The sequence below is a fragment of the Cupressus sempervirens genome, chromosome 6 (assembly GCF_028749045.1).
Source record: "Cupressus sempervirens isolate cs-2001-9-10 chromosome 6, ASM2874904v1, whole genome shotgun sequence".
Taxonomy (NCBI): Eukaryota; Viridiplantae; Streptophyta; class Pinopsida; order Cupressales; family Cupressaceae; genus Cupressus; species Cupressus sempervirens.
In genome coordinates, this window is record NC_143123.1 from 127102839 (window position 1) to 127126906 (window position 24068).

Sequence of the window (24068 nt, forward strand, 5' to 3'; positions counted from 1 at the left end):
GGGTTTGTACACAAGAAAGAGACGAGATCTAATTATGAGGTATGGTGCATAGTTTAATTGTTTCATTATTAGCTTTATTTGTCGAATAAGATTGTTTAATTTTTTTTACAAAAATTCTTTTGTGCCATAATTAGTTTTGAGGTATGGAGAATGTTTTTTCTTGTTTTAGTGCTAGGTTTATAGTCTCACATAGCTTGGTCTATGGTGTGTTGGTCTTTTCTTAATTGTTAAAGAGGTCTATGAATTATATTTTATTTTTTAAAAGTTCCAAAAATTTATTGTGTTGGTTTGGATTATACCAAATTATATAGAGTTTGTAATAGACATTACTTGCATTATAGTGCAAGCATGTCATGAGAATGAAGGCCAATCCACCCAACAAGAGGTAAGGAGGTTTTGAGGTATGGTAGGTGGCTTTCCTTGTTTTGTTGGTTTATATGTGGCCTAGGTTTTGGTTGAGCTAGATGCGCTATTTGATATGATTTAAACCAAAAACCTATAATAGGAACAAGATTATTTTGTAACTACTTAAACATATTTGCAACAAGCAATACAATTAAACACTTTAGACAATAATTTGTGCCATAGATAAAGCAAGTAAGGAAGGCCAAAAAACTATATATCATAGCTCAAAACCATTAATTGTGTGCACATTCATATTTGTTCATTACTTCAGCTTTCCTCTTCCTAGGCCGTCGATTTGTCTCATGCCAAATATTTTGTCAGAGGGAAATGTAAATTGTGAATATTGAAGAAAACATTATAAAGTATTGTAACTTTAACATATGTAGAGCCTTTTATTTCCCTCCCCAATTTTGAAAATTGTCCATACTATATAAAAATTAAACCAATTGCTTTTTTGAATTATACATGTATGCCACGTAGAAAATACTAGATTGAATAATTTAAAAAAAAAAAAAAATTTAATGGATTTTTAAAATGAAAGTTTTACAAAATACAAGCCAATGACTCCACTAAATAAATGTGTGAAGTAAATTTGATAAATATCCAAAATCTCTCAAAGGAGCAAACTAATTTAATAAATTCTTAATCATATCTCAGTCATGATATAGGAAAAAATCTAAACAAACAAATAGTTTTTTATTGCATTTGGAAAAGACAAGGTTTCCAAAATACAACCGTGTGATTTTCCCCACCATGAAAGGTGATAAATAAAATAATGCAAAGCACACTAAATATAATAATAGTGGGCCAACATGCATGGACCCCTTTTTTCTCCTAGTTTTTCACATTAATCATACTATATACAAACTATATCCATTGACCAAGGTATATTTTCCATGAAAAAATTTGATATTAAGAAAAAAGATTCATGTTTGAATCATGCATATGTTATCTATGAAAGATATTGTACATGCTAATTGGGAAAAATTCAAATGAACAAATGCTTTTCATATGTTGGAAAAATAATTTATCACTTAAGGAGATCGACTAATAACAAGGTTGAATGTATCACTCTAATTCTGGGCCTTAAATTCATTATGTCCATTGGTGTTAAGGCTCTTATTGTTGTGGGGGAATCAAAATCAATTATAAATGATGCCCAAGGTTTGTTAGAATTAAGGTCCTTTTTGGGGGTGATGAATGATATCAAAATGCTCAAGTTAGGCCTAGATGACTTTGCTAATTTTCATACCTCTAGAGAAGGAAATGTTTTGGCCCATGCTTTGACAGATATTTGTCGAAGAATTATTGGTTTAAGATGTTGGATAAATTCAAAGAAAAAAGAAAATTTCCTCCCAATGTGAAGATCCTTGTTGAAGGGGAAAAAAAATGACAACCTGGACTAAATTAAGATTATTATTTGTCTAAGGCCACTATAGCCTTTAACCCAAAGTATGATTATGATGGCATATTTGTTTAAAGAGGAAACCATGGTGGAGAAGTGTGGCTAAGAAGGCTTATTTGTCTGAAGAGAAAACCATGGTGGACATAAATACCCCCATACATTCAAATAGAATTGTCACTCGCTTTGCTGATTAGGGTAAACATAAAAGATTTTAGATTTTGACTCTAAAAATACTAGGGGCCAGGAAAGTGATGATAATGAAGAGAATAGTTAGAGTGAGGAATGGGACGAGGGTGGTGAAATCGAGATTGAGGGTTTGTAGAATTCTAACTCTCCCATCCACATCTTAGATAGCCAAAGGTTGGGACCAATCGACTTGACAAAAGATATATATGATGCCAAAGGAAGAAGAAGATGTTGGTGAGACCTATACAATTTCTCAATTTAGGACATATACCAATTACAAGATGTAAGACTGAGGATTGGGGCAAACTTAAGGCCAAACTTGAGAGTTTGGATGAAAAGACTAGTAGTATCTCACGATTCTATGCCTATCGCAAAAGAAGATGTTGGGTTTGGATTCAAACAAGGAAGAGTACTAAAATGATTTTTTTCTTATCGAAGAATGGTTCAATGTGTTGCTCTAAGCTTGGTGCAAAATTAAATGATCTTGTTATTTTTGGATTCCCTTATGTTTTATTGGCTTGATTCTACTTTTGTTTGTACTGTCTTATGTTATGTTTATAATGTTTCAATGGTACTCTTTAACACTATAACAACTTCGTGCTACTGGCAACACTAGCCTTGTTTTGGGATAGTAGGACTATGTTTAGCTATACTAGTTATTACACTAAGATTGCTACTAGATATGACAATATGAATAATATGTTTAGTTTTGATCACTATAGTATGAATGGTTTTTTATATTGCTTGTGTGTTGTTAACATGCTCATGTTTATCTGTCATAGTTTTAGCCTTCTTGGTTGGCTGTGACAGGGACGCTACTTCAGTTTTGCTTCTTTTTAATATTAATATCAAAAACAAAAACACTGAAATATCTCATACTAATTTTTATTATTAATTAAGTCTTTGGTAAACATTTTAATGTAAGCAATGACACTGGAATGACATGCACTTAGGTCTATGTAAAACACCTTCTAATCAGTTCAAGAAATACTTGCAATGACTCTTTGTTTGTGTTGAACAAGGCCACCTGGAGATTGACCTAGAGCTATGAACCAATGAGGCCACAAATGGGCCCCATAGAAAAGAGCCAAGATCCAAACTTGAGACCACATTGAATCAAGAAGACACAAGCCTACGATCACCATGACCAAATGAAGGTTTGAATGTGAATGAAGACAACACCACCACTATTTAACCAACACACTAAGTCACAAACCCAAGAGCTATTAACTAAAAATACTAAATTTAATGTCTTTTCAAGATTTTCAAACTAAAAATAAATATCACTGTGAATGCATTTAAAATATATAATTAATATAATTAATTTATAACTTAATAAAAATTAAAAAATTGCAAATGGTATTTATAGGTACTATAAGTACTAATACGTTTCTCATTCTTGTCTGCCATTTCTACAGAGACTGAAGAAAATGGTACTAGTGCGGTTATAAAGACCTGCAATAACAGCCAAAATCAAGACATAAAAGTTTGCAGCAGTCCTGAAATTTTAGACAGGTTAAAATTTAAAAATATTGTTGTTTAAAATGAAGTTAATAATAATTGTTTTCATAATTTTTCACCATTTTATGAGTTAATGAAGATAGTGTGATCTGAAATATTGATACAAAAATAAAAATATAATTAGAATGAAAAATTGTCTTTGACAACTATTTCCTAACAAGAGAAGCAACAGTACAGATGACAAATCTCGAAGGTGGACACCTACAAAGAAGTGCTTCAGCTCTCTGGTGAAACCTCTCAAACAGAGCATCTGCGCACTCAATGCCAATGTGGGCCTCAACTAAGCTCCCCACAAAACTTTTAACCAGATTAACCTTATTCTCTGCAAATACAGCTGGATCTTTTGTCCACTCTTCAAATTCCTCCTCAGACATGGTTGGCACCCTTTCACACACTTCCAACCTCTCAATATCAAAACTGCCACTTCTCTCTACTGCTTCTCTCAACTCAGTTGCATTTGGGAAATACCATGGAATATTGAAGGAGTCTCTCAAATCCATGCTGATAATGCCCTGCATACCAAACAAACAGCTTAAACATTATATACTAAGACTTAATTCCTAAGTTTAAAATGTTAAACAATCGAAGTCGACTTATTTTTTCCTAGCTTATTTATGTACTTAGTGTGTGATGTAAAATCATATCAATCACCACTGCTATCACAACTTATCATAGCATTATAATACTAAGACAAAGGATGTAAATGGGGCTGGGAACTGTTCAATTGGTGAGAGTGAGATCGAGTCTTCCTTACGCTCATGTGGTACTATAGGATGTGTCATGTCAGCATCACTGATTATGTTAAAACTTTACCTAACACTACGACTTATGGAAGGTGCTACCTGATTTCTAAAGTCTGAAAAAAAATTAAGAGGAGGAGATGTAAAATATATCCTACCTCTTTGACAAGATCATCCCATGCATCTTCAAAGTCCTGACCACAAAACTCAGCACCCATTGAAACTTGCTGAGCAGGGTTGGAATTGTCTGGTCTTCCCATCAAGCATAAAAACATGACACCTCCTGCTGCCATCTCCTCTGCTCTGCATTTCATGAAAGCTAAGAGATCTCTTTGAGATTGCTTAGAATAGATATCCGCAACCTCCTCTCTGCCTCTATTGATCCACACTCTTCCTCTGTTGTAACATGGAGAATCTTTATGTAGAACAGCCTCAGGAACCTACAAGAACAACCATAATCAGCTCTTTGTCTCAGAAAAATATGGGTATGCCACAAGAAACCTAGGACCCATAAATCAATGTGAATAGTACCACTAGCTTCCCATTAGTTTTTAAGCACATAGACCTCAAATGCATTGCACCTATATGAACATCCTCTTCCCATTAGTTTTTAGGATAAAGACTTTAATGAATTGCACTCACATGAAGAAATGGGTCATGCCACAAGAATCCATTGATCTGAGGACCCATAAACTCCTATTATGTTTTAGTATATAGAACTAAAGTGAATTCTGCCTACATGAAAAAATAAGCATAAAACATTAGCTCCCTGTGAAGTCCAATGAGGGGCCATTATGGAAAAACATACATGAATGCTTGAGTTGGCCATTGTCAACAGTACTACCAACTTCTCATTATGTTTTAGTAAGTTTGTATGGATATGGGTTCTCACGCTTCTAGGATTCGTACCTGCACACCCAAGTACCGGATACATGTACCCAAGTACCGGGTACTCAGTGGAGAGTATCATACCTAAGGACCTTGATTAAAATTTCTGATTTTTTTACAATTTTTTTTGTATATCAGCTTCTTGACTATCAAGTTTAATTCAATACGTAATCAATTTGAAACTTTAAAAATAAATACAATACTAATTAACACTAAACTTTATCAGTGTTCAAGTCATAAGTTTATCATTTGCAATATGACATTGTTATATGATTCGTGATCTTCTTGTTCATGTTTACAGTATTAAGCATCTAAACATTTAGCATATATTATTATTACAAACATATTGCAAATCTGAAACTGAGAACAATACATTGCATCTGCAAACATTATCACTATTCTTGTTTGAAAAATCAATTGCAATGACTTAATTTTTTCAGATTTTCTATGAATATTAAATTATATTAAAAAATTTATTGATGTACCCAAATACTCCCATCTCTCATTTTGAAAAATACCCGTACCCAAGTACCCCGTCCCCATTCAACCTTGTGATTTAGTATATAGACCTAAAACGAATTCCACCCACATAGAAAAAAGGGCATAAATCAGTAGTTACCTATGAAATCCAATGGAGGGCCATTATGGAGAAGCATAGATGAATGGTTGAGGTGGGAAAGAGGACATGGTAGAAGGATCCAGGCACCCCAGCAACATAATATGGTTGATTTGATCCCTCCATTAGATTGAACAACCCATTGAAATCATTGGATGGCAAAGCAGAGAAGAAAGCTTGGAATTGTGGCACTGTTTTACCATTACAGAGATTTCTGAGTGTCTTCACAACAAAATCCATATGTAATATGGTGTTGAAACCAGTGGCACACCCAAGATCTACTATTCTAATAGGCCTCTCCTTGGGGAATGTGAGATTCTCAATGGCTTCCTGAAACAATGGTTGCATTTCATGGAAAACATACCTCTGTCTTGAAGAGTTTGCAGCATACAAGAAAATATCAATCCAAAGCTAGATTTTCCAGGGAAGATTATGCCGTCTTAAGACAAGAAGATGAACTTCTATAACCTACTAATTGTAACTGGAATATACAAGGAATGATATTATGCATCAAGTAGTCTTCGTTTAAAGATTGACCAAGTTCTATAAAGATCTTATAGAATAAAAAATTATACTTCCAACAAAATGAAATATTCATGTATATATACAAAGATAAAAGAGTATATTCGCAAAGATAAAGTAAAATTTAGTGACACATTAAAGGGAAAATGGAATTATGGTTATAGAGAAAAGTTATCTATTAGTGAACTTTAATAACCACAATCAATCATAAAAGATGAGGATATGATTTATAATTCTTCTATTCTTAAATGCTCCAAACCAACATTCAACAGAAATATCTTCCATCACTTGCAATATGCTTGAGGTGAAACCCTTGAACAAGAGATTTTGATGGACTAAATATTTCAAGCCCTATTATATTAATTAACTAGATATCAATTTGGTACATTTAAGAGTACATGTCCACGATGCCTTCATGGTTTGGCCATCTTCTGAAATTAGAAGAGCATTCCATTTGATAATTTCTAAACTTCTTTGAATTCTTGTTCTTATATGTGCTCATCTCATGCACATGCTTAAGCAAATTTTTGACGATTTATGTGAATATTTTTTTATTATCATAAATCATTTTCTACTATTTTTATAGTAACACTTTCTTGAAATGTTCTTTACCTCTTACTTTTGTAACTAATTTTTTCTTGTATCACCAATAATACTTTCTTTCACTTCTTAACTACTATCTTAATTCCATTCATTTCCTTCACCTGGTATTATCTCCTAAATTTTCAACAATTGACAGAAATACCCTTCTCAATGTCTACATGACAACCTTTATTCTACTTTGTCTTCCTATCTCATTCCACTAGATCAGCTTTTTGTCTTAAAAAATGGGTCATGCCACAAGAAGCCTAGGACCCATAAACCATTGTGAACAATACCACCACCTTCCCATTAGTTAAAAAGCATGTAGATCTCAAATGAATTACACCCATATAAAAACCAACTTCCCATTAGGTTTTATCATATACACCTCAATGAATTGCACCCACATGAAGAAATGGGTCATGCCACAAGACTCCATTGATATGAGGACCTATAAGTTCCCATTATGTTTTAGTATATAGACCTAAAGTGAATTCCACCCATATGAAGAAAAAAAGCATAAAACATTAGCTAAATGTGAAATCCAATGGAGGGCCATTATGGAAAAACATACATGAATGCTTGAGTTAGGCCATTGTCAACACTACCAATAACTTTACATTATGTTTTAGCAAGGTTGTATGGGTGCGTGGGTACTTAGTGGAGAGCATCATAGCTAAGAACCTTGATTAAAACTACTGATTTTTGTTACAGTTTTTGGTTTGCATACCAACTTCTTGTTTATCAAGTTTAATTTAGTGTGTAGGCTAATCAGTATGAAACTTTGATACAATACTAATTAGCAATAAACTTTATCACTGTTCAAATCAGAAGTTTATCATTTGCAATATGTCATTGTTATATGATTCATGATCTTCTTGTTCGTGTTTACATTCTTCAGTTTATGTTATGCATCAAAACATTTAGCATATATTATTATTACAAACATTATGCAAATCTAAAACTGAAAACAATACATTGATTCTGCAAACATTATCACTATTCTTATTTTGAAAAGTTAATTGCTATGACTCATTTTTATCAGATTTCCTATAAATATTAAATTATATTAAAAAAAATATTGATGTACCCAAATACTCCCATCCCCCATTTTGAAAAATACCTGTACCCAAATGCCCCGTCCCCCTGCAATCTTGTGTTCTAGTATATAGACCTCAAATGAATTCCAGCCACATGATAAAAAGGGGCATAAATCAGTAGTTACCTTTGAAATCCAATGGAGGGCCATTATGGAGAAGCATAGATGAATGGTTGAGGTGGGAAAGAGGACATGGTAGAAGGATCCAGGCACCCCAGCTACAAAATATGATTGATTTGATTCCTCCATTAGATTGAACAGCCCATTGAAATCATTGGATGGTAAATCAGAGAAGAAAGCTTGGAATTGTGGCACTGTTCTTCCATTACAGAGCTTTCTGAGTGTCCTCACAACAAAATCCATATGTAATATGGTGTTGAAACCAGTGGCACACCCAAGATCTGCTATTCTAATATGGTGTTGCCCCTCCTTTGGGAATGTGAGCTTCTCAATGGCTGACTGAAACAATGGTTGCATTTCATGGAAAACATACCTCTGTCTTGTAGAGTTTGCAGCATAACTTGCAATTCCATCACCTGGATACATATGGAGAATTTCATGTTGTTGGGAAATTGATTTCTCTTGTTCCCTCTCACCTGCCGTGGCCTCATGCTCAATGACACCATCCTCCATTGTAAGCAACTCTAATGTAGAATGCTATCTCTGTTCTACTTATAAAACTGGATGTATCACAAGAATGTTTGAGCTATTTATAAGAGATTGCCTCTAGTTCAGTTGATTTTTTCTCTTACAATAGAGATCAACATTCATCCAGAGGATAGAAGATGTAATGCAAACTCTTAGTTTGTTTTTTATCTTACAATGTAGATCGACATTGATCTAGGGAGTAGAAGATTAACTAATGCAAACCCTTAGTTTGGTTTCAGAAGGAGGAAAGAAAGAATAACAAATATTGATAGCCACATACGTTTCTGGCCACAATACCACATTCATCAACATGAAATGCTCGTGGTCATGTGCAATTAATTTCACAAAATGATTCAGAAAACATTGCATGTGATGATTGTGACTAAAGCTTAGAGGTACAATCGAAGTCGACAACACGAAGTATATAAGAAAACATCAGCCCACAGCTAGGTTTCCTGAAGAGTACACTGTCTTAAGACAAGAAGATGACGAGCTTCTCTTAACTCCTAATTGTAACTATAATACGTAAGGAATATTCTTGAATTTAAGGAAGCTAAATATGTAGGGCAACGTCTATACAGCCACGAAAATGCACTTTTATACGAAGGAGAGGACTTAGTTAATTTTTTAAAAAGTTAGAAAAAACAATGTAAAGGAAGAGCATTTTCGTGGGTACATGGTAACCTGAAGTTACAAATTGTAAACTATAAGAGGTAAGAAGGTGAAATTTAGAAATGTCATGCATTAAAGAGCCTGTGATTGAATCTCATTTATAATCAAATGTCTGTTTATATATTAAAGCAAAGATGAAGATGCATAAAGGAAAATTTGTTATTATATTAATAGAGAAAGACCATCCAAATGGCCACAATCAACCATAGAACATTTTCTTGTTTTCTTGATTCCAAGCCACTTACCTTCATTAAAATTTCCTTTCTCCATGACATAAATCCATCTAGACACCCCACTCATAAAATCCTTTAGTATGTTATTATCAAAATTGTTTTCTTCCAACTAAATGATTGGGCTACAAACTTCAAATCAATTTATAATTCATATACACCAAAAAAAATCCAAATTAAAAGGAAGTTGATCAAGATTTTAGACTTGAGTGGACTTTAGATTTTCATTATATGAAAATGTCCAACATCTAGAAGATAGTATACAAAATATGTAGTCTAAAATGAAAGGAAGAATGACAAGTACCAATTTTGAAATGAAAGGGGTAACGAATAACACCAAGTTTGAATTGTTATATATCTCTTCATCACCTTTTGTCTCTATACCCGCCCCCTTTTCCCCTGCACCCCTCCCTTCCTTGGTATGTGGACCTCACTAACCACCCTCTCTCTATCACTCCTCCCCCTCCATCTCCCTCACCCCCTTACCTTCACCCTCTCCATCTCTGTTGTTTTATACTTGCTACAAATACAACCACACTAATTGAGCCACAAACTAATTTCACATTTTGTAATTCGATTGGTATCTCCTTGTGTTCTAAAAATAAATGCATTGAAGATGTGTTATATTTATAGACATGTTTAAAATATCTCACCAATATAATCGATAACAACTAGTTAAGAAAATGGCCATTTCTTGCTTATTCATTATATGATAGATTCTATAGTACAATGCAAAATAGTAAAGAAAATTAAATTATATTAGATATATTCTTATTCGAAATATCTACAAATTAACATAATACATTGTAAAAGTTTTTTGTTTTTGATAGCATTTACAATTGTTGCAGGTACAACATCTATAATGTGATCAACTATTAGGAAGTTAAAATTTTAAAAAATAGTACTATTACAATCATTTAAGATGGCAAAAATGGTACAAATGTTGAAGTTGATGAAAGATCAACTCCATAGCTCCCAAGAATCACCTGCATGCAAACACTTGTCACAGAAAGAGAGAGGCAAAAAGTTATGGAGGCAAGAATTGTCAGATCCATAGATGAGACATTCTTGATGAGGAAAATAGATAATTGCTATAATCAACAATACATTTTCTCAATTCTCAATGAATGTTTATAATGAGAGATCATCCTTATAAAGGAGATTGAAACTTTAAAAATGTCTAACCTAGGTTGCATCATAATAATTAATTATAAAATAATTAATTATTAGATGCCTAAAGTTTAGCTTAAGTAGACTAGAGTTAATTAGGAAATATCTAATTACTCTAACACCCCCGCTTAAGATAAACTTAGGGAATAGCTAAAAATCTAAAAACTACTACTAAAAGGCGGAATGAGTCCCAACAACAAAGCTTGATGAGGTACCCAAGCACAACCAAATCTCTGAAAAGAGAAGAAATAGAAAAAGTCACATGGGAAAAACTCTACTCCAAAAAGAGATGGAAACAACGATGAAAGAAGCTAGTGAAGGATTGAAGAAGCCTGCAAACTAGGGAATGTCCCAAAAGATAGGAACAAAAAATTGTCATGAAGAACACCACTGAAGCATGTAGAAGATGCAAAGCTCTGTCAAAAGTAACTGCTGATCTAAAGAACCTCCACTTAAATAGAACTTGACTAGGTAGAGAAAATTGTAATCTGCATTGAATTAAGAGGCACGCAAAGGAAAACAACTGAACTCAAAGATACATATGACATAAAACACAAAGCCTAAAGAGTTGATAATTGAACCAAGGAAGCATGAGAAACAACATAAGAACCCCCCTAATGATGACAAGAGTGAGGTGACAAGAAACTGAAAAAGTGGGCCAAAAGAATTGCAAATTAAGGAACCATGATCAAGATACACAAAAGAGTACACATGTGTGTACCGAGGTGATCAATCTTAGACACGTCATGAGGTTAATGTCATGAAAGGAAAACTCATTGGACAAAGGAAGATGGCAAACAAAGGTAAAACATCAACTCCCCATGGCACTTTATTAGAGTAGTCCATGTACAGTAAAGCATGAGATATGGTGAATCCCATGAATACAATAATCTGCATGAGTGTCCTTAGATGACATTGCTCGAATCAAAAGTCAAAAAAAAGCCAACAAACACTTTATCACAGTGCATTTGCAAGATTGAATACAAATGATGTCTAAATAGATCAGAAGATATATAAGACTAATATAATAAATAGTACAAGTCATGATGAATCATTTGAAGTAATGAAATCAGTCACTGGACCTAAAACAACTAAGATATCCACCATAATGCAAAAATGCAAAAGACTGAATAGAATGTTTGTAGAGAAGAATCTGGAAAAACAACCAGCATCATTGGAAAGAGATTTCTAACAATATAAAGAATTCCCAAATTAGAGATTAGATGCTTAAGATATGTCTCTCGGAGTGCAAAAAAAAAACTCTAGACTTTGATAGCAGAAAAAACTATCAAAACAATATCAAAACTAAAAACTAACTATACCACTATGACGGCCTTAGAACTAGCTTTCTGGCAATATCTTGTTTGCAAAAAATGGAGTCTTTATGCCCAAGATATGAGCAAAAATGTGAAAGGTAGGTCCAAATAGAGCCCGAAGAGGTGACAGGGACGTTGATGCAATGTTGATGTGGTGCTAACATTAGCAAGTGATGATCCCAAATTTGACGGTCAAATGATCATCGAGGCAAAAAAAAAAAGAAGAAGAAGAAGAAAAAAGCAAGCGGCCTAAAAAATTACTCTATCAAAAAGATTTCAATCACCGGAAACAAGCTGGGCAAAGGGTCAATGCTAGAGTAAAAATCTGGTGGCCGAATAGACAATCACCATGTGTGATACATACGCATGTCAATTTTTTTTGTTTTTTTTGGGCATGTGTCAGTAAACTTCACAAACCGTTGGAACGCATGAAAAAAACATTAGGTACAAACCCCACAAACAGCGTGATTGGTGAGGACACATACGGACTAACGAGAGTTGTCAATTAATTTTCTCCCAACAAAAATATTGCCTTCTCTAAAATAAAGGCACGAGGTCTCCAAAGGATGGTCATCACCAAAAGCAACACTCCAACTAGAGAAGCCCAAGAAAAATCCACCTAAACTACCAATCATAAGGGCCAAGGAAACTTCTGACCAATGCGGAGGCAAAAGAAAACTTTGAAGTTGACTCCAAGTAAAATGTGACTTCAAAAAAATCGCAGAGACTGGGTGATTGCCATGGATTTAGGCCGCTGACTTGGGAAAATCAGTGAGTGGGAGTCAGAGTTATTCTTTACAGGAGTCGCAGGGGGGGCACATTGAAGCCGTGTGAAGATGTTTTCAATGCTATTTTTTTATTCTCTACAAGTTCTAAAAAATTATATGTTGACATTGTTCCACAAAGAGCTACTGGAGGAAGCTCTGCAAATAATACTAGCTAGAAGTGATTTGGGATTCTTGATCTTTGTGCATGCTTTCTAGAGATTGGTAAGGTGGAAGCTTATGCGTCCTTTGTTGGAAACTGGTGCAAGTTCCTTCATTCTTTTTGTCTTCTATGTTATATTCTTTGTTCTTGGTAGCATTAACTATAATACAGAAGCCTCAGCTTGTCAAGGCCTCAATCTTAGGTTTTGTTGATTAATGGATGGTTCATTAAATAGTGATGATAATGCAGCTATAGAAATTGACAATAATGAAGAGCACAAAGCAGTAAATAATGGTAATTTCCAAGCTATCGAGACTGTTGATAAGTCATCCTATGAGGTTGTGCTCACAGAAGACGTCGCTACTGACTATCCTCCTCCTGCAATTTTCAATGGGGAGTTTTACCAAATTCCCAAAATGGGAGATGCAGGAGATTTGGAGCAATGGGAAAATGGATATGGATTGGGAGGTGGATGTGTTGTCCAAGTTAGAAACTCTAGAGGAGGAAATTAAAATATGTTAAGTCTCCCTCTGTTGGACCAAAGACACTCTCTTTGTCTCCTAATGAAGACATGCTCAAGGAAATCAGGGGTGAGAAATCTAGGCTAAAAAATGTGGCTATTTTTTTTTCTTCTGATGTATGGATGTAAATGCTTTACCATCTAGGAAGTTTTTTGATGATTGGGGTTTTAATGCTTGGGGAAAGAAATTAGCTATTCAAGTTTCTTTATGTTGAATGATCCAAAAAGGTCTCTTTATTGTTTTGTTCAAAATGCACTCTATGTAGGAGAGGGTGTTAAAGAAAGACTACTAGAATATTAGACAATCACTTTTTCAGGGATTTCCATGGTCACCTAAGGGTGATTTCAAAAAATATGGGTGTGATCCTCACTTAACTAGATTGAGTCAAAAGGTCTTCCAATTGAATTCTGGCATTTTATCCCACAAATCTTAAAATTGCTTGGGAATGCTTTATAAGAAGAAAATTGTCGAGTTACTTTGCCCCACCCTAATTGAATAATTCTAAAATTTCACTTCTTGGGAATTCAAATGCCTATTTTCATTGTAAAAAAATGGGCATACTAGGAAATATTTCTCGGGTTTGAGGAATTTTTTTGATAAAGCTAATTTTACTACACTAAACATGAATTCCTCAAAGGATCCACACAGAATTCTACTGAAGTGGGTGTGAGGGGAGATGAAGAGACTCTTATCGCCAACCCTCACAATGAGAGTCTTCTAGGTTACAATATGGGAAAAAAGACAATTGGATGTTAAAGGTGATAAGTTTACTACACTCGATAACCTTCTAGATGAAAATGACTATGAGGTTATTTGAGCCTCAGAGTGTGGAGAAATACCCCCATGGTCCTAAGGGTTGTTTTTCATAGGATGTGTAGTCCTACCATAGAGAGTCCATTTCCATACCTTTGAGTAGGAAACATGCTCAAAAAATTGCATTAGAAACTATAAAAGAAAGGGTTGAATTACATAAAAGGAATAATACTAATTCTTCTACCCATACTAGACACTCATTGAGAAATTTGTATTTTATAGTGGTTAAGGATGATAATACATTTGTTGTGAAGAAAAATTCTATTGTGACTCAGGATGATAGTGAAGAGCCTTTTACTGAAGTCCTTCGTAAAAGTGAAATAAAAAAGATGAAAACAATGTGCAAGCATGTTCAAAACTCAACCAGTACTAATGCCTTTAAGAAGAATGTTGATATCCCATATCATTAAATAGTAGGTTATATAAGAATCAAAAATTCCCTTCAAAAAATATGATAATATTAGACATACATAGCTGGAACATTAGGGGGTTGTAAATGCCAAATAAGAAGTATATGGTAAGGAAGTGGTGTAATTAGATGAGAAACAAAGATTTTATCTACTTACAAGTGATCAAAGTCACTAGGCATCACATGCTTTCACTACTCTAAAATTTATTTAGGACCTTGATATTGTTCTTTACTCAAGACATGAGAAGGGTAAAGGAGGTGTTGCAACCTCAATCAACCCAAAATGAGTAAACAAGATTTTATCTAATGGATTGTCCCCTTGTAATGAGTAAACAAAGATTAAATCCTGATATTCACATCACAATGATGAATCTGTTATTGGTATTTGTAATTTGTATGCACCAAATGATTATGGGGAAAGAGGTCAAATATTGGCATATAGTGAATCTAGTGAAAGCAAACTAGATTGTTGTAGGGGATATTAACATGATTGAGTATATTGAAGACATTTGTGGAGGTTTGAAATACATCTGGAAAGAAAATGAATAATTTTTATGGATCAGTTTTAAAAGGAACTTCAAACTATTTGAACCCTTGAAATGAGGAAATCTAATTTTAATAGTATCTTGTTCACATGGTGCAATAACCAATTGGGAAGAAATAGGGTGTATTACAAATTAGATAGATAGTATGTTGACAACACTCTATTTTCTATTTACTCACCTTGTGATTTGGCACATGCTATTGAATTTCATTTGATTCGTATGTTTGTCCATTACTCCATCTTCGCTTCCTTGACTGAATTTGATGCTAGACCTAAGGGTCTAAGAGTTAGACCTCAAAGTACACTAGAATTAATGTTTCCCTTCTCAAAGAAAAGGATAACATTGTTGCCATCAAGACTGTTATCATCCTGACAAGATAAGATTGTGCAATAAGAACACTAGGCATGTGGTCGAGATGTGGCAACTCTTTACAAACACCTAGAGGGAAGATTTTCAAAAGGAGAGAAAGAAGCTAAAAGTAGACACAAATAAGAAGAATATCTCCAGAACAAACTTGTGTATATTGAGCTCAATATCCAAAGACAAGTCTATCACCAAGAATGATTTAAGAGTAATTCAAAATTATCGAATTAAGGAGAAAAAGGTTAGAGTCAAACATAACTTGATAATTTAAGGGGATGTATGCTCAAAGTACTTTTTAAATATCATCATAGCCAAGCTAAAAAATGAACTCATTGAAGAAATCCAAATTAATAGTGGGAAATCTAAGGATAGTCATATTATTCAATAGGCTCTTTTTTTACTTCTATCACAATTTGTTTGCTTCACAATTTGATGATAATAAAGAAGCAGCCCTAGAAAAATGTATGAAATTGATTCCTAAGAAAGTTTCTATAAAGGACTCTAAAAGTTTAGAAGTTGAAATTTTTGAGGAAGAAATTGTTAAGGCAAGTGCGTCTATGGCTAATGGGAAGTTCCCTAACATTGATGGTACCCCAGTTGAGTTTTACAAGGCTAATAGTGATTGGATTTGTCATATGTTTAATGGGTTATATCTAGATGTTTTTAGTTATGGATCACTAGGGGTTCAAATAAATAGGGGGCTTATTCATTTATTGCCGAAAATTGGGGATAGATCTCTAGTTAAAAATTGGAGACCAATTACTTTTATGAATACTTCATAAAAAATCATTGGAAAAGTGTTAGCTATCAAATTATCCCCTCTCCTTAGTAAAATCATTTTTTATTACCCAAATGGGCTTCATAAAAGGCAGATATATTTTGGAAAAATTAATCACTACCTGGGAAGGTGTGCATTGGGAAAAAACTAGTAATATGAATGTGGTCATGAATTTGTTAGATTTTGAGAAAGGCTATGATAGAATAGAATGTCCATTTGTTCTAAGTAGGCTCAAGACCTTTGGTTTCCCTTCAGTATTTTGCAAGTGGATTGAAATTTATTTTCAATGAAGCTTCTACCATCATATGTTTGAATGGTTCATGCTCCAAATTAGCCTTTCTTGGCAGATCTATCAAACAAGGACGTCCCATTGCCCCTACCATATTTTTCATAGCTACAAATTCGCTATACTACATTCTTAGAGCTACTGAACTTGGTCCTGCCATTAAAAGCATCTCACTTCCTAACAATGAGGAATTGATAAATGTGCAATATGTAGATGGCATCTTATTATTCTTATAATTTTTTTATGACTATTTTGATAATATGATGGTCAGGCAACAATTCTTCTATTTATTCTAAGGAGATAAAGTGGCATCGCATAAATCTACAATGTTGGGCTAGGATTAACAAGCTCCTCAGTGGTTGGTGTCTATGGGTTGGGGATGGTTAGGTCGTCACATAATTGCTAGGTACTTAGACACCCCTTTCTCTTTTGAACCTTCATTTAAGGATATGTGGAATTGGTTGTTTGGAAAAATGAACATAAACATAAAAAATGACCGACTTCTATGATATCTTTAACTAGCAAGGTGCAAGTAATCCAAAAAGTTCTTACTTCTCACACTATTTTTATTTTCATATGCATGGGTTTTTGCTGATTATTAGTTCAATCCGTTGGAAAAAATTTTGAGATTTTTTACGGTCTAATAGTAGGCGTTCTAAAAATAGACACCATGTTAAATAAAACTAGTTTTGCACCCCAAAAGATCTTGGGGGTTTGGGCATTAAAGATCTTAAAACTCAAGGACTAGCTCTTGCTACTAAATGGATCATTAAATATTTGAATGGGGATGAACCTTGGAAGGTGTTAATCAGGAATAGCATCAACCATACATCTATTAAAAGAGGAAGACAATGGAAAGTTTTTCTTTTGTTAGACATGGTTCTTGGTAATTTTGATATCAAAGTAGGTGGTTCCTCTATCCTTAAATCTCCATGGAAGGCTTGGTGCTCACTAAGAAAATTTCTTTTCTAGAAGAAGCTATTGATAGCTCCCTTCCATATGTGGTATTGGATCGATCATTATGGTGTGGTGCTTCTCTTAAGTCTAAACCTCTAGCCCTTACCCAATGTTGTTCTACTGTGGCTTGGAAAGCTCACGTACTTTTTTATTTGTTTCTCCTCATTTTAGCTTGTTACTTTTTTCTCTCCCTCCTCTAATTGCTTCTCATTGATTTCCCTTCTAAAATCATTCTAAAATTTATAAATGCAACTTGTTAGAACTAATGATGAATGAGGGAACTTTAGACACCTTCTACCTCCTTCAATTGCAAATTAATGTCATCTCAGACTGATTCTACTTCTTTCAGGTGATCTAGTAGTTCTTTTGGTGCCCTTACAAGTCTCTCTTCTTAACCTATATGTCTATTAATCTTGGTATAGATTACCAAATATCTTGTAGTGTTTGATGATTCTATGTTTAGAGGAGGAATAAGTGGTAGCTTTATATTTTTATAAAATTTCCTCCTTTTGATCCTCCCAAAGGCAATTTGTCCTATAATGTTCAAAATTTAAGCATCAAAATTAGGGCTTCTAATAGGCATAATGTTTTCATCTATCAAAAAAATTGTTTGAAACATTGGTCTTAAATACATCTCCCCCCTCTAATATCTTCCCCAATAAATACTATTTGGAGCCATCTACTTTTCTAGTTACTATTTATTATTTACATATTGCCAAGGGTTTTCCTTTCACAACCGACATTGACATAGATTTTTGGGTTCACTCCTAAATTATACTTTGATAAAGAATCCATTTCAACATTTATTCTTGTTAGAACCTCCATATTCTAATATTTGATTTTAAAATAATAATTTTAAAACATTTAAGATTTTTTTTGACAATACACTTACTTGGGTCAAAGTTTGGAACCCATTCTGAACAATGAAATCTAAAATCCTCAAAGAAAAGGGATTAACATTAAAATAAAATTTATTTTCAATCCGATGTCAAGGAAACCATGATCAAGAATTTTAACACTTAATCGACCTTTGAATGTCTCTAGCCACCAATCTACAATCTTCTCCACCAAACAGCTTGCTCCACATCATTTGACAAATAGGGCATAGCTTTGAATGTTGTCCCACGTAGGGTTGAGGATTTTAGATTAAAAACAAAAGCTTGATTCTCTACTCTAGCCCTATCTTCATGTCTATGGCACTAATCATTATTAGTCCTTACCCATGTAATAAGCAGGGTACTAGTGTTTTTGTTAGCCCTCATCAATTAATGTTTTAGTAAACACAATTCAAGATTTCTAAAGTTTGAGGATCTTTATTTTTAAAATTTATTTCTATAAATTTATTTCTAATTTTCTTTGGCTAGAACCAATTTTTCTAAGGGTTTATTGTATTTTTATATTGTAAAAATTTTGGGAATTTATGGGCACTTTTTGATATCTTAATAGAATTGAGGTCTATATTTATAAATTGGATATCTCATGCCATTCTCAATAGAAAGTTCGAAAACTTTCATAATATATAAATATATTAAACTGACAACTAAAATCAATTATTCTATATTATAGGATCTAATATAAATAACAAATATTTGTAGACATGAAATTAAATTTTTAGAGATTTAAAAAGATTTTCTATTATAAGTATTTATAAATTTGGAAGTTCTTGCTTTATTATTTCTTCTTTTTAATTTTTTAGAAAGATATGTTTGTATTTTAAGTTCTTCTTATCTTAAAAATATTTATTTTTTCCTAGAAAGATATTTTTGAATTCTAAATTCTTATTTTTGAAAAAATGATTTATTTTTTCTTAGGATGATATGTTTGTATTATAAATTCTCCAAAATTCAAAAATTTTAAGAAAAAATTATAGATAATAATATTATTAAAAAAATATTTCTTAACCAATCAAATATTAGATGTTACTTATATTTGAATATTTATTTAAATTGAAATATAAATGTGATTATATATGTTAAAAGTTAACTTCCTAAAATTTGATTAGTTCAAATTTATATTCAAATGCAAACCTCCCTTCTAAAATCTTAAAAAAGACAACCCATGCTTTTCTAGCAGAGCTTGCTTGACAAACTTTGACAAAAAGTCAATCATTGGACTCATAGGTGGCTCTCTACTACTAGCAAGGTGACTCTCCTATAATATGTGATTCAGGTTGCCTCGACGTATTTTCTTAAGGAATTTGATGCTCTTTCTTGCCAATTTCTTTGGAGTGACAATTTGCAAAATACTAAATGGAGCCTCATCAATTGGGATACCATTAGCAGGCCAAAAAAGGAAGGAGGCCTCAACCTTTGTTCTGCTATCTTATGCACTCAAGCTCTTGCTGCCAAGATCTATTGGCATTGGTGTTCTAGTCAGTCTCAGCTTTGGGCTTGTATCCTATCACACAAGTATTTACTTGGCATTGAACCTTAAGATGTTTCTAGGTTTCCTCTTGAGGGAAGAAGCTCTATGGTGTGGAATACCCTCAAGATTGGTGCTCACCTGGTGAAGAGAATTCTATTTTGGATCTATAACAGAGGCACTGAGGCTCTATTTTGGGGTGATTCTTGGAATGGGCATCCTCCTCTCTTGTCCTCTCATCTGCACTTACAACCTCTTTGTGATTTCTACTAGATAGAATAAGGTGGCTCATAACTTGGGCCTTGCTATTGGTTATAGATAGAAGAATTCTTCTGATTGGATGTTGGGTGGCTCTCTGGGGGATCGGTTGGAGCTCTCTTAGATCTTGGCTTCTAGGGATTGCAACTCTCTATAGAGGTGCTTCTTCTAGTAAGTATTATGTTTCTTTAGGGTGCCTTACACTAACTAAGCAACTATTTGGTGAGGTGGAGGTCTCTTGGTGGAAGAAAGCTTGGAATAGCTTTTCTTGGCCTAAGTGTAACTTTTTCCTCTAGATTATGCTTTACAATCGTTGTCTAACTTGGGAGAATTTATGCAAGAGAGGCTTCTAGGGGCCTTCCATCTATGTCTTATGCAACAATAGTGAAGAGACTATTTCCCACCTTTTTTTAGTGCTGGCCCTTTGTCAAGCAGATTTGGCACTTCCAATAGAGTGTGTGGGGATGCATGTGCTGACATGTTTCCTCCTTGTTTGAGTTTTGGGTTCATTTGGGCCATCCCCATTCCAAGACCTCTTTCCTTTAGGTTGCTTGGACTACCGGCCCTTCCCTTATTTTATGGCATGTTCATATTGAGAGAAATAGGAGGATCTACCATGATGTGCAACTGGGGATTAGGCACCTGTGGGGGAAAATTGCTAATTCTCTTCCTGAAACACTCCTTGTTAAATGTGACTTTGGTGGAGGTTTGGACCTTGGAGATGCTAGCATTTACTCACACCTTTCCTTTCCTCTTCAGCGAAGTGCTCCCTCTCTCCCCCACAGATGCTCTAGGAATAGAGCTAGGCAATACTCTCAGCGTGTTAATCGTAAGGGCCATTGGACTCTTCCCCAGGTTAGAGTTCTTAAAATAAACTTTGATGGCTCTTCTTAGGGAAATCTTGGACCGAATGGCATTGGGGGAGTTGGGCGTGACATCTCTCAAGATGTTCAGTTTCTATTTTCTATCTACAAGGTTTACCATACAAATAACCTCATGGAAGCTCTTTCTATCTTGGTTGTAGTAGAATAGTGTTGTCAACGTGGGTTGATAAGAATTACTTGTGAGACTGACTTGCAGGTGGTTGTGAATTTATTGAATAGACGAAACCTTGTGGATGTGGATTGGCATTTGGCTATGGTTATTCAACAGATCACTTAGTTATGCAATTCTCCGGATTTTATGTCTTTTGTGCATGTCCATCATGAGTGGAACAGTGTGGCTGATTTCTTGGCTAAATGGGCCTCCAAGCATGTGCTAGATTGGAACATTATTGATCATAGGATGCTTCCCCTTGAATTATCTCAGAAGCTTGCTCAACTTGTGGCCCAGGATAAAGCTCTTTAGTGCTCTTTGTTTCTTCTATTGTTATATTCTCTTTGGTATTCAATAAAATTTTCGCCCCTCTTTTAGTTAAAAAAATCTTCAAAAATAAGTAGAGTTTTGAATGCTATGACTCATTTGGAAAGGGTGCATGGAGTGAAACTTTTAATCATCCCCATCCACTCATTTTTTATTTCGAAATTCAATAATGCTCACATAAAAGTTGGACAATTTAATTCACAAATGAATCAATTTAAAGTTTTAAAAAAATAATATTTATATATTGTTAGACTCTTTATTACTCTTCAATTTTTATCTATATTTGTTTTGTATTTTGTTAGGTTTTATTCTTTTGTATTTTATTTAAACTATTTATTTTAATGTTATGATTCAAAACTTTCCCTTTCCATGACCACACAAATCTATCTAAATGATAACCATAATATTTAAAATTATTTTTTGTCTAACTATTTTACAATAGTTCATGGAATTCATATAAGTATTTGCGGGTGATTTTTATTGTTGTTTTAAAGAAAATCTATAAATCGAAATTGGAAAAATGGAGAAATTTATTTCAATTGTCAAAATTTTGGTTATACATAATTGAGATTATTAAGTATTGATGAATATTAAATATTAAGGATTTTTACATATATTATTAAACTATACACATGACTCATGTCACACATATTTTTAAATTAAAAAATTTTGGTTAGCTATTTGTTAACAATCACTTTTCTAAAATTTAATAGATTTTTATTGTAGATCTCTCCTCTTTTCTCATTTGCTTAAATTCTACATTATTATCAAATTTTATAAACTAAAATATTATTATTGATATATTATCTACAAGATTTGTAACCATCTAATTGTGTAGGAGCTCTTATATTTTAGAATTGAGCCTACCAAAATATCAAATGGTAAAAATTACATAGATTACATATATTATTTAAAATACATTAATATTTAGTGTAAATTTATTTATTTAATGTGATTGAAAATAAATAAATGTATAGATTTTATTAATTTATAATTTTTAAAATAATTTTATAACTATACTTTTTAATATTTCTTTTATTAGAAAACTCTGTAATCTATTATATGATTTAGCATAATGTGATAATCATAGTTATAGATTACAAGACATTGAAAAATCATATTTTAGATTATATCAATTAAATGTAAAGAAAAAATTAATTGCATTAAAATCTTGCTACAAAATTGACAAAGGAGGCAAGCCTCCAAAATGTCTTTCAAACTCTTTATATTGTTTTGATTATTGAATAACATTTTTTGAAACAAATATAGTTTATAAAAAATCATGGACTAGAAAGGTAAAGAGTTAAGAATCTCAAAATTTTTTCTTTTAAATTTCTATTGATCAAATGTTTCAAAACAACTCTTTGTCCCACTTAGCCAATGAACAATTTGCTTTTATTTTCACAATATATTATATGATTACTTTAGACATTTGCCCATATTCCACAAATTTTAGAAAAATGAATTACAACACTTTTTCAAAACTCTTAGAGCCTTTACCTATTTCAAGAATATAAGGGGCTATTCTACTAGAGATTTTATCTAAATCCATTATGATCGACATGCAAAGTAGAGATGTTACAACAAAACTTTCCAATTAAATTGTGTGTGTTTGATGTCCATCTTGAATGCTGTGACAAGTTTCTTAGGAATCTAGACATCAATCTTATACCTAACCCTTACAAAAGATAGGAACTCAAGCTCTCCCAAAACTCTTGTTGTCACATCTTGCTCTAGTCTTTTTATTTTCTTGCTTATGTAGCGAATAGTCAAATGTTGACTTGGTCAAAGCTAGTTTAATCTTAATAAAAGGTAACATCTTAGAATTATACCAAAAATGAAATGAGTTATTTTATGGACATACATGAGATATTATGTTATGATGATGATATCATTGAAGTGCTTTAGATGTTGTGATGTAATAATGTGATTATGCTAATGTTTTAACTTCTTAATGATGATGTGGAAAATTTTAAATAGGACATGGTTCTTACATCTGGTATCAAAGCATGGTTTAAACCTAGGCCCTTGGGCTACTGTGCTAACTTGCGCCAATGTTTGTCAGGTGTTTGAGTTATTATCATGGCCATAATATCTAAATGGAAAGTGGGTCCAAAAGTGGTGAGTGGGTTGAGGAACCTAATGAGAGGTTAGATTAGATAATGACACTGTTGACCCAATAGGGTGCTTTGTTACAACAACAAGGCCAGTGGATGGATAACCTAGAGCAAGGGGCTTGAGGTAGACTTGTTGAAGAAGAGGCAAGGAAGCATGATGAAGAGCAACACTCCAAAGCCCTTCATAAGAAAGAAGAGGAATTGAGGAAGAAATGTGAAGATGAGTAGTTAGCTGAGGCTCTTAGGAGATCTGAGATGGAATAGAAGGTAGAAGCTGACCATCAGAGTGCTCTCCTTAATTCTAATATGATTAAGATAATAGCTGACTTGAGCAAAGATCTCAAGAAGGTGACTCCACCCACATTTCATGG

General features: G+C 33.4%; 1 protein-coding gene across 1 annotated transcript; it reads right to left on the minus strand.

Annotated features, from left to right (window-relative positions):
- Positions 1 to 3612: 3612 nt before the first annotated feature.
- LOC149551555 (gibberellic acid methyltransferase 2-like) lies at positions 3613 to 8890 on the minus strand. The gene is made up of 3 exons (XM_089789705.1): positions 8091 to 8890; positions 4416 to 4697; positions 3613 to 4029 (listed from the first exon to the last, which is right to left on the minus strand). Exons 1-3 carry the CDS (start codon positions 8595 to 8597, stop codon positions 3664 to 3666), a joined length of 1155 nt encoding a protein of 384 aa, XP_089645831.1. The 5' UTR covers positions 8598 to 8890; the 3' UTR covers positions 3613 to 3663.
- Positions 8891 to 24068: the final 15178 nt, after the last annotated feature.